At 33.8% G+C, this 12857-nt stretch overlaps 2 protein-coding genes across 2 annotated transcripts; both read left to right on the forward strand.

The window, feature by feature from the left end:
- Window positions 1-1527: 1527 nt before the first annotated feature.
- LOC139094186 (fatty acid hydroxylase domain-containing protein 2-like) lies at window positions 1528-2720 on the forward strand. Its single transcript, XM_070645160.1, has 3 exons — window positions 1528-1885; window positions 1938-2389; window positions 2506-2720. The coding sequence occupies exons 1-3, from the start codon at window positions 1562-1564 to the stop codon at window positions 2642-2644; spliced, it is 915 nt and encodes a 304-aa protein (XP_070501261.1). The 5' UTR covers window positions 1528-1561; the 3' UTR covers window positions 2645-2720.
- A 1557-nt stretch (window positions 2721-4277) lies between these two features.
- On the forward strand, window positions 4278-5910 carry LOC139094198 (fatty acid hydroxylase domain-containing protein 2-like). Its single transcript, XM_070645175.1, has 3 exons — window positions 4278-4649; window positions 4730-5181; window positions 5500-5910. Exons 1-3 carry the CDS (start codon window positions 4326-4328, stop codon window positions 5630-5632), a joined length of 909 nt encoding a protein of 302 aa, XP_070501276.1. The 5' UTR covers window positions 4278-4325; the 3' UTR covers window positions 5633-5910.
- The last annotated feature ends 6947 nt before the right edge of the window (window positions 5911-12857 follow it).

Here is a 12857-nt window from a genome sequence, read left to right on the forward strand (position 1 = left end):
TTTAGATACTTTGACTTTATAAGTGTAGCAGTTTAATGACGGAAACCAAGAATTAGGCAATGTGAGATGTAAGAACAGGTCATGAATGATGAAGTTAGAATTAAGACGAGAAGTAGAAGTCCGGATTCTTAAAGTCCTTCCAACTTAGATTAAAAGACTATTATGCTATTACTGTTTTTCGCTCTATATCCAAGATGGTTGCTCTTTGACGATAAGCTGCAACATAAAGTCCGTAAGCCTTCGTGTAAATGATATAGATCCCAAAAATACAGGACTTGTAGTTGCTTTTTCTGATTCTGTTTATTATAGGCTAGCAATCCAGTCCGTCATACAAGATTGTTGTAGAATTATAGCCCAAGACCTGCAACTATGGACGAAATTAAGATACAGCCGAAAACTGTAGGCCTGTACGTCTAAAACGCAGGAAATACAGGTCTGCAGCCTAAGACGAACAATAAGGTACAGCTGGAAACTGCAGGCATGTACCTTTGAAACACTGTCCTGCAGTTTTTCCTGTCCCTAAAATTTCCATATAAACTACTTACAAGGGTTTGTAAGAAATTAATGCAAAATATCTAAAATGAGATGCAAAAAAATTCATGCAATTTTTATAGATTTATTCTTTCACTTTTTTCATTCAACTTTAATAACCATTGCCTGACTTTATTATGATGAGAGAATAATGAAAAAATGTGTATGGATTTAAATTTATGTCTCGCATGCATACATATTTTACTGTATAAAAAAAAGCAATTACATCGAGAAGTGAAACATTATTACGGATTATTTCTTGATATGTGCATTACAGTAAAATTTTATGATTATTATCAATTTAATGTTGTTGCTAGATGCTTTTTAAATTTGTATATGCATTATGAAACATTATTTTACATAGAGTATATACATAATTCTGAATGTTCATAGATAATGAGTTGCTACATCTAAATCGTGGGATTTGTGAATGTCCTCAGTCCTCAGTCCTCAGTCCTCAGTCCTCAGTTCTCAGTTCTCAGTCCTCAGTCCTCAGTCCTCAGTCCTCAGCCTCAGTCCTCAGTCCTCAGTCCTCAGTCCTCAGTCCTCAGTCCTCAGTCCTCCTCAGTCCTCCTCAGTCCTCAGTCCTCAGTCCTCAGTCCTCAGTCCTCAGTCCTCAGTCCTCAGTCCTCAGTCTTAGTATCGGTCTAAGTCTTAGTATCGGTCTCAGTCTTAGTCTCAGTCTCAATAGCTGACTGAGAGTCTCAGTCCCAGTCTCAATTTCGACCTTGGTCTCAGTCTCTGTCTCTGTCAAAAGAAAATATTAAGAATATAATGACCCTGTGCCACTTGTGTGACAAAGATGATAAACAAAATGATGCTCCATTCACAACTTCCCAAAGCTTCATTGATCCCAGTCATCGTAAAATTCTAACGTGTAACTTTTTTTACAAAAAAATATTCTTTTAGCCAGTTAGCGGGTATTTCCAATCATAAATTTTTTGGACATTTTTGTTTGAATTTGCATTGCTTTCTTCAGTCAATTTTCAACTGTCATACTGTACAGCTGTAAACTTCAACTTGATTTCAAATGAACACAATTAAGCAAATTTTTCCGTACTTGAATCCATTTTTATATTGTGTACCAATTTTATATGGCATTGTGAAATTATTTGATTATTTGATTGGCGTCGACAGCGTCCTTCAAATTGGCTGGAACAAAGTCAGAGGAACTTTGGGAGATAACAAGGCATACTACAATATTGGACTGCTATTTTTCTATCAAATTGCATTCTATTATCTACAGACATTGATTTTCTATGTAGTTACAAGGTACAAGAGACGAAATGTCATCGAAAATTTGAAGCTTCAGGCAAAAGACAGTGAAATTGAGACACCGGAAAACACCAGAAAGGTAAGTAGACTATTAAAAGAATTAAGCATTCAAAAAATTACATAAATTTCAGGTGATGCTAAATGTATTACGGAATCAGCTAGTTGGTATGCTAATTGTAATAGTTGCATACCTCCTTAACAATGACTTCTCAAGAGCAAGACGTGATCCTGAACTTCCAAACTTTTTTGAAGTCATGCTTCATTTAATATGCTGCATGTTTGTCCACGAATTTGGCTTCTACTATTCTCATCGATTACTGCACACAAAAAGGTTTTGGCGGTTCCATAAGCAGCATCATGAGTTCAAGACTCCAACATTTTTAATATCACAATACTCAAGTGCCGTTGAATATGTATTTTCTGGATTTATTCCTATAACTTTGGGAATTGGCATTTTTAGACTACATATAGCTACGGCATTGTTATGGTTGTCAATTGTACCGGTGATACTGACATTCGGTCACTTTGGATATCACTTACCTTATCTCCACACTCCACAAATGCACGATAATCATCACTTGAGGTAAGTATTGTAATGAGAATATCCAACCCTAACAGGCAAAGAGACTGCATTTAGGTACCGAAGTGGTCTTTCTGTAATATGACAGTATACTTACGTGCTTTAATTTTTATTTACAGATCAAATGTCAATTTCTCTGTATATTGTATTGCTGACTTGCTGCATGGTACTTGGCAGCATTCGAAGAATGTTCAAGAATATGAAAAGAGTAATGAATGGATTCCATATTCAGGATTGAACTATAATAAACAAGGATAATGAGATGTTAATGTTTTACATGTATTTATGGAAGTAATAAAGTATTTTAAATAGCTTGGCTTGGTGTTATGTAAAATTTGGAGTGTATTTATTGTAAGATTTAATGTTCTGTCTGTTCCAACTTCTTAGTAGCTTGTACCATTGCTTAACCCGATCGGCACAAATTATGTGACATCCTGGTTGCAATTCTCATGTAAAATGGCATTTAATGGCATGTGGTCGTCACCAGGCTGCTATGAATAGCTCGCTAGCTAGCAGATTGCCAAAATTGCATTCTTATTTATATTCCTAGCAATTGACTACAAAACGCAAGCTTAAAGCGTCCACTCGGTTACCAGAACGACACAAATCCCGAGAATATCAAACGCTCCATTGCGAAGCCTTCGTCATATGTGTCACTTGGGTCATGAATTTCTGAACGTTTATTCAAAATAGTTCAAGTAAATATTTATATTAAATTCCTCAGCTTGAGATAAATCAACAGCAAGATGCAACAGCTTCAAATGACCACATTAAGCCAGACATTATAATTTAATGGTTAATAATCCTCATTGAATTTCAAATTGTTCATATTACATATTTTTATAACCAAATGATATACTTTATCGGTTAAATTATGAAAATTTAGATATAACATTATCATATTGTAGCAATAGAATCGGCAAAATATGTTAATGATGTTGGATGTTGCTGAGAAGATGATTTAGCAGATTTTATGTGACAATATTCATCCACAGAACCTTAGAATGAAGAAAAACAATGGATATCCATCTCGCACTAGATATTGTGGTTTATAAATTTTTGCTGACAGCATATACGAAACTAAGCATGTTAATATAGTATTTGGTATCTTTTAAACTGGTTTTTTAGCGTAAATATCCACACTACAAATAATGAATGAATGAAATTCAATAACCTCGGATGTTTTTATTTTGGAAATTTTTGGTTGATTTTGGAATTTCTGATTTTTAAGGTATGACCAAGGTATGACAATAAGAATTTTTGAAAACCAATTTGTTTTTATGAGATGGTAAATTGTACTGAAATGTTTGATAACTCGTATATTTTCAACTCCGAGTGACACTAATTGAAGATGGCTTTGACAATGCTCTTTTATTGAAGTCGAATCTTTGTGACATTCGAAAAGTCAATTAGATTTTTGTGAGATTCTTGTCAACGTTGAGCTCTTCCTTTTTTCAATGAGTAGTCCCTATATGGACCTCTCTGAATTGGTAATTGATAAGATGTAGCTAACGATAGAGCCTGCTTCAGGCGTCTACTGAGGGAGGCCATGGATCACACTTGATCTGTACGACCAACGTCAGTCCCGTCTTCTTTACGTTGTCCGAATATCAAAGGAAATCCCAATAATATTGTCATATTGTAACAAAACAGTAATATATGCTGAAGATGATTAAGCAAGTTTCATATGACAATTTTCATTCACACGTTTTTTATCGAGACTTATTGATCGAGAATAAAACAAATCTTCAGCTTTACATCTTTTACAAAAATTTTATGAACATTCCATGTATTTCGGGTATTTCCAAAAGCAAAATATTCTTGAGAAATTTCAGTTTTGCTAACAACAAAAATTGCTTACATTTTCATGATCATTTAACAGTCAGCTCTCAGTGAGAACAGAACAGAACCGAAGAATAATTTTTAAATAAATCCAAAGATGCATATAGTTAAGCGCTTTGCAACTAGTATCAATCCATTTGTATATTATGTGCCAATATTATATGGAACTGTCAAATTGTTCGATTATGTGATTGGCGTCGACAGCATCCTACAAATTGGATGGAATAAACTTAGAGCAGCTTTGGGAGACAACTTGGCATACTACAATATTGGAGTTTTGTTCTTATATCCGTTCCTGTTTTATCATCTGACAATATTTGTCTTCTATATTGTTATAAAAATCAAGGAACGAGATAAAGTCAAAAGCTTGAAGCTTCAAGCTAAAGACAGTGAAATTGAAACACCGGAAAATACCCGAAAAGTAAGTCACGATTTATTAAAATCCGGAACTTGATGTCGACTTGAATTTGGAGCTCTTTCACAATTTATATCCATTTCCAGGCAGTCATCAACGTTCTACAAAACTACTTAGCTATTTTAGTGGTTATGCTGGTCCAATTCTACTTTGACAGAGATTTTGCGAGAGCAAGACGTGATCCTGAACTTCCAAGCTTCCTCGAAGTGATGAAGCACCTCATACTCAGCATGTTCATCCATGAATTTGTATTTTACTATACGCATCGATTACTACACACAAAATGGTTCTACCGATTCCATAAGAAGCACCATGAATATAAAACACCGACAATTTTAGCTGCACTTTATGCTGGTTTAGTTGATCATATTTTATCGGCATATTTACCAGCTAGTATTTGCATCTATATATTACAAATGCATTTGGGAACTGCATTATTATGGTTGTCAACTGTTACTGTGACGGTTATAATTGGCCATATGGGATATCATTCACCAATATTTTATGCTGCACAATTTCATGATAATCATCACTTGAAGTGAGTATATTAGGGTAATTTGATGTTTATCTCTGAAAGGCACATGACGTAGAAATAGTGAAAGCAAGCTACAAGCTTGCGTGGAATCGGATTTTACTGAATTTGAAGTCACACCGGTCTGAAGTCTAATTTTTCACTTTTCTACACCGAGTGTGCTCCAGGATATAATCAAATTTTGTTCATACTTTATCTAAACTGCTACTGGAGGACCTTACCGTCTCTTTCCTATAATCTGGAAGCAAATTCCCCATATGAAAAGCATTTAACTCATCTCAATCTAGTAAATTATAGTAATTTTATAATTTTAACAATTTATAGATTCGTTTACAACTATTCAATGTATGGAATTGCCGATATTTTGCATGGAACTTTAAAACATTCAGATGTTGTGGAAAATTACGAAATAACCAACAAGTGGGTTCCTCATCCAAATAACAAGAAACCTGAATAATCCCCCAACTGGCAATGAGCATGTTCTCAAGAGATTTAGTAGACTCTATCTGAATAATCGAGTTGATCATGCAGGCGAGCTACTCTTAGCTTACTCTGCTCTTGAGATCAGACTCTTTGCCTGCTAAGAAGCTTCACTATAACGATGAGAACAACTGTCAAAAACCCAATTTTATGTGCTACTTAATGAATAAATTACCATTTAATATGCAACAGTATTTAATAACAATTAAGACATTTATAATAAATCTTGAAGATCACTCAAATCCAAAACGTAAACATTGATGTCTTATTTTTTGTTTCTATTGTATTTTTTTCTCCAAAACCGGTTTCTTTCAGCGTAAATCCACGCTACAAATAATGAATGAATAAAATCAATGAACTCTAATGTTTTTATTTGGAATTTTGAGAATTTTTGTGGATTTCCCAGTAATATTTAAATCGTGTAAACTACACCTGGCGCTTGTCTGGCATGTAGCCAATCGTTACTTGTTCAAATTCATAAACTTGACAGGTTTTACACGAATATTTCCATATTTTCTATATAAAAACATTTAAATTTCTACTGTCCAAAAATACCTGTCTACAGCACTAGTTTATGAAAATTCAAATTATGTCACTTCATTCAACATTTTTAATAGAACATGACAGTGCAAAAAAATCAATTTTGGAAACAATAAGCAGACTTAAAAATCAGAACTAAATAGATTTTCTGGTTCTTCCCATGACTATGAATTTTTTATGTTGGAAATTACATTTTAAATGGTTTTTACAGGTTTTTACACCAAAAAATAACTATTTTCGTAAATATATTTTCCCAATATGTATAGCTATAGGATGACAAGCATAAAAGCAGCTTGTAGTTCAAAATTAAAATACAAAATATTTTAAAACCGCGAATATTAATTTCATGCTGAACACTACTATTATCTTTCCATAATAAATTCACATTATGCTAATTCATTAGCATTAATTGAAATATTGCATGTATATGCTGCACTTTATCTATTCAATTAACTGTAAATTTATATAAAAAGAAGAACATTATTGCATTATAGATAATCTTATGATGGAAAATATAATTAATTAAGTGCTGTTTAAACGACGAAGTTTGACGGTTTACCATATAAGCTAATCATTGTCGTTAATTACCACCAATGCAAGTTTAATAAAAGGATCTTGACATGAATTGGGTGATTATTATGATATCGAGATAATTATCGATTTTAGGACTCATTAATAGCTTGATAATGTGAATTATCAAGTTACAAAGTTGTATTTGATATTGAGCTACATCATGTCGATTAAACCTCCCAATCCCGCCTCTCAAATAGGCACATTGAATGCAAAAGTCAGAAAATAGTTTCCTTAGACCAACGTGACTCTGGCTTCGAGTCGGATTCGACAAAATTCAGCTTCATGCTCCTTCAAATTCATTCATATCTGACTACTTACTTACTAAATTATTTGGCTGACGGTACACATCAATTGTGATCCACAGCATCCCTTTGGTGAAGGCTTAAACTGGCTCTATCGCTGGCTTCTGGCTGCCAATTACCAACCTATTTGACTAAATTGAACCAAAAGACGATCTAATTGGATTGTCCCCAAAATGGACAACTCTTTTCTCTAGAAAGCTCTTCTTTGTTCCCATTTAACGTCCTTTAACATTCCATAACAACCAAATAATTTCATCCAACCATAGAATTGCTTGATTCAAATTGAAAAAAAGCTCCCACAGTTACACAACAGCAAAAAAAATATGCATTCATAAACAAAAACAAAGCTGCACAAATTTCTAAAGTGCACTCAAAAAATTTTATACATAATCCTTCAAAAAATGCTCTAAACCATTGAATCGATGACTGAAAAGCAAATCCTTTAACAAGATAATAAAACTACGAGTGAAAAATAGAATTTTCGGATAAAATTTTCATCCTAGCAATTTTTTTATTCCATAACTCAGAGTGAGTCAACAAAACATAAAGTTTTATTCCAGTTTTATGCATTTGTTGTCTGAAGCATCATAAAGCAAAGGCTTGTCAAGCACATAAAAGTTGACTGTGTTATGCATGGAATATTTTATTGGATGACTAGTGCTAGAAGGGATAGATGTAGTTTTAGTTAGTTAGAAAATGGCTTTACAATTAAGATGCGTTCCTAAGTTATATCTTTGGTATAGGAAGGAAATGATTACTGGTTGACTTCTTGATGGCGGTATGGTACAGTATGGTACGATATAAGTAGCACTGGTGCAACGATACACCTGGTAATGGCAAATTATCACTTACTTTACAATACCAGATGTACCATTGTACCGTACTAATGGTGGACCTTTTCAAATCCATAATCTACAGCATCACCATCATTGAAATTGACCCCAGAGATTGAAACGTTTCTAACGCGAACAACAAATATTGAAATGTTGGTAATACGACGACGAAGTGACAATATACTAAGAACCAAGTGACAGTTAATTGTCAAAAGCAATCAAATATTCCTACTGGCTGCCAATTGGTTCCGATTATTCTGATCTTAAACCAAGTGGCAGCCAGTTGGCAAATTTGGTTGTTTTACTGCCAATTACTGCCAATTTGCTGCCATTAGATTCTGATTAATCTGCCATGGTGGATGATGATTAGTTTCTATTAATCCACAGTGAATATTAAGGGATTAATAAAGCGGTTAAACAAGTTTATGTTCCTGAACAAAGCGGCTACTTATGCTAGCTACTTGTGTTGTTGCTTTGCCTTCTTCTCTATGGTTGTACGCCAAGTGGAAACCCTTTAATACGTGCTGATCGGGTCATATTCAATCTTCATGTCGTGGAATCATGTTGTCCTATATTCCAATTCATTTCAAGCTTCACATCCTCTAAAAATATGTAAATCATGTCAAAATTCTCTTTAAATCTTAAACATCTAGTCACCAATGTCACAAGTCAGTCATCTACATTCATATATTCTCCTAAATTTATTCATTCATGTTCTCCAGATCTGGACAAGTAAAAGTTAAGTAAATTGTTTTGCATGAGATATATATTCAGAATGGCTTTCAATCAGCTGTAAAACTTTATGATCACAATTTTTTTTTTCTTTCTTCCCGGATATTCAATTTCATCTCCTTTGCTCTATGTTTGTAAGCATACAAATATTTTTGTTGGATATGATTGAATATTTTCAGTGTATTTATGTGTGCACGTATATTGATGAAAAATAATGCTTCCTTCTATTGCTTCACTTTTTTTATGTTATTGAAATAAATTGGAAATATTTTTTATTTTTTGTCGTTGCCATTGACTATGTGAGGAACTAGAATTATATATAATATTTTTGAAGAAAGCAATGCATTCAATATATTGTATTTCTTGAAAAGTATCAATGAATGTGCATGTTTCTTAAAGTATATTAAGCAAAATCCTCTGGCCGGGGATGTAAAGGAAGGAAGAAAGAAAATGTTTTTGCTTCTGTGCTGATTTTTATTATCCTCCAATGAAAAATTTTCATCATAATCTAATTTTGTTTACTTGTTAAGATGAGAACCAAAAATATGTTTGGAACTCTGGTACGGATGCAGTGATTGTGACGCATTTTTGGTTCTAGTCAAAGTAAAGCATTTAGCATCAGCTAGTGATATGGCAACAATTTATGTGGCTTAGAGTGAATTCTTCACTGTCTTGGCTGTGTTTAACATGAGTAAATTAACTGTATCAGACTCGAACACCACGCCGTGTTCATTAGGACACCACTGTGTAACAATCGGGAACGAACAACTCAGGTGGCAATTGAAAATTTGACAAAAGTCACAAACCTTTACTCCTTAGTTGTCCACTTCCTGGTCAACGTATTAACTATAAGATATCCTGTCCTAGACTGACAGTCAGTCTAGTCTCACTTTTAGAATTAGTAATTGGCAAACGGTAGCCAGCAATAGAGCCAGCTTCAGGTGTCGACCAAGGGAGTTCATGGACCACACTCGATCTCTACGGCCAGCAAACTAAATAAATAAGTACCCTGACGACACAGTGACAGTAAATTTCAATCCATTTTTAAGACAATATGCTGTTTGTCTCATTTTGCTGCTCAAAAAAGCTGTCTTAAGTCATTTGTCGGGAACGTACATATGAAGTCAGATCTGTCTTTATTCCAATCCATAATTGCGCTACCGTTAGTTTACTCACCCTAGTTATAACACTGGTATCTGGAATGAGAAGAGAACTTGAAGTTGTAATACACTTACCAGGTAGGATCAGGCTGTGGTTAATTGCATGACACTTAACAGAGTGGAACAGGCTGTGGTCAGTCGACTGTATGTCTAATAATAAACTTGACATTTTATGGCAAAATCGACAACTGTTAAGTTGTCAAGTTGACAGTGGTCAGTTGTAGATTTTTCCATAAATCGTCAAGTTCATTGCTAGACATGGGGCCTCATAGTCAGCACAGTCTGTTCCACTAAGGTTAGTAACTCATAGATCCAAAAGATTTCATATTTTCAAACCAAAAAAAAAGCTTTTAAAATCTCCAATTTTCTTCAAATTAAGCTACAAAGGAAAGAACCAAAAGAGATTATTTCTAGTCCATTTTTACAACTTTGTTTGTCTGTTACTGAGGGTTTGCTGCGATGTTGTTATTGTAATAATTTAGAAACATTATACTCTTCCTTCATTCTATAAAGTATGAATTTTTTATTAACTTTTGTTGGTTTAATGGATATGGTTGCCAGGTATTCCTAGAACTTGAGCCATTTATATACTCAAAAGTTATCCTATTCCTAGAAATGTTATTATGAAAAAAAAATCATCATTTAGAATGAATGCTCAAGTCAGAATATAAAAGGCAACAAATTATGCATCTCCAACCAAGACTTATAATTTTATTCTCAAATGTTATTTTCATTCAAGTTCTATTCAAGTTGTTTATTTATTTTTCTCGTTATAGAGTAAATCATTTAATTTGAAAAAAGACTTAGAAATGCAATTCAATTGAAACAAGTGTAGAGATGAAAGAAAAATCTTAAATCGACTTAAAATCGACTCTATTCAGTTCAAATAAAGGAACGAGAAGTCGTCACGTGCCGTCAAAACAAAATCACATTTTTCTGTCAATAGAGCGACATAGCGTTGTCCTAGCAAATATGTTCAGCACATTCAAGTCAACTTGATCAAGTCAACCTAGTCGAAACAGTTTGGTCAAGTCAGTCTAATTGAATTAGTTTGACCAAGTCAGCTTGATCAATTCAACTTGATCAAGTCAGGTTGATCGATTCAACTTGATCAAGTCAGGTTAATCGATTCAACTTGATTAAGTCAGATTGATCGATTCAACTTGATCAAGTCAGCCTGATCGATTCAACTTGATTAATTCAGCTTGATCGATTCAACTTGATCAAGTCAGGTTGATCGATTCAACTTGATCAAGTCAGATTGATCTATTCAACTTGATCAAGTCAGGTTGATCGATTCAACTTGATCAAGTCAGATTGATCTATTCAACTTGATCAAGTCAGGTTGATCGATTCAACTTGATCAAGTCAGATTGATCTATTCAACTTGATCAAGTCAGCTTGATCGATTCAACTTGACCAAGTCAGCTTAATCGAATCAACTTAATCCAATAAGCTCAATCAAATAACCTTGATCGAATCAGCTTGAGCAAGTTAACGTGACTTGATTTGATCAAGTCGACTCTAATCAATTTTTTGTATATTTTTCGAGAAATCTCGACTCAATAAAATCAATTCAAATTGAACCTACTTGAAAATATGCAAATTGACATCAAGTCGATTGACAACAAAAGCTGACTCGAATTGCAAAATATTCAATCTCTGCCCAATTTTTTTCATAAATCAAGCACATATTTGTTATTTGTCAAAAATATATTTCATGAAAATCTCCAATGAATTTTTGTTTGAACGTCTGTTTGGAGATTTAATGGAAAATAAATTTTCCTTTGATCTTCGAGAAAAAAATTGTTGATTCATAAATAAGCTGAAATTGTAGAAGCCTCATCATCAATCTATGTTATTTACATATCGATTATTTCATGGAATGAATCAGTGATGATCAACCTGTGTGGTGCCAAAAATGAAATTGGAAATGGAATATTATGAACCATTTTTGACCCAGACTAAACACCAAGGTGTGCCACGGAAAATAAAAGGTTGAACACCACTGGAATGGATGAACACATTGATTTTACATATATTTGAAATAAAATGATGATTTTGATGTTCTCAAATAAATATTTGTTTTAGGAACGATTTCAAAATCATTAGCATCAAAGGAAGTATTTTAAGTTTATTTTGAATGTTACTATCAAATGCATTGCGTCTAAAAACTGAAGCTATAAACTTCATAACAACTCATTCCGAATAACCCACTTGTGTGGCGTTTTTATTACTTCAAATTGCACCAAATGGCTACAAGTACAGCACCATATGACTCAAAATGTCTCGATACGACTCCAAATAGCTCAATACGACTTCAAGTTGCACTATATAGCTCCATATGACACCATAAGACACCATATGGCACCTATATGCCCTTAAAAGCTTCAAAGCAGAGCCCGTCAGGTCCCGAAAGACACATCGCATAGAAACAACCCAAAATCCGGCCTCCGACCAATCTTCTCCTGGCACCAGACCAGAAAAGATGAAATCCTGCTTCAGATCAGTGTCAAATCGGCCTGGAGACGGATTTTCGACCAATTCTACGTCATGTGCTTTCCAGAAGTAGCAAAAGAGCTTCAAAGATCCAAGACAAAGTCATCTTCATTTGTGTCACTGTTTCACATCTCTAATTCCTTATTATAAATGTTCCCCTAAATAATTTTTCATCCCTTCAACTCCTTTTAATTCAATTAACGTAATTTGTGTGAATTTTTTTTGTCCCCTTATAAAGTAATGCAACCCATCTCTATTCGCATTCATCCCTTTTCATCCATCCCTTAAAATTGTTAATAGCTTATCGTAAACATAAAAGTAATCATTTGAATAAACAAAGTATCTTTAATGTACAGCACAAAAAAAAAGTGTGTCCACGAAATTACTTTGTAACCCGTAATGCCACTCGAGAGCATGATTAATTACATCATTTTAAGAGATGTCCTTCCTTTAAAAAAAAAAGTAAATACATGAGCCTATTTGTTCGGTGAAAATTGTGATATAATTTACTTTCTTTTTGTGCTCTTCATCCTTGTTTCTCTGTTTTGTTGAATATTTTAAGA

Source organism: Chironomus tepperi, unplaced genomic scaffold (genome assembly GCF_022539635.2).
Source record: "Chironomus tepperi strain 1889 unplaced genomic scaffold, CSIRO-AGI_Ctep_v1 contig_351, whole genome shotgun sequence".
In the NCBI taxonomy this organism is placed as follows: Eukaryota; Metazoa; Arthropoda; class Insecta; order Diptera; family Chironomidae; genus Chironomus; species Chironomus tepperi.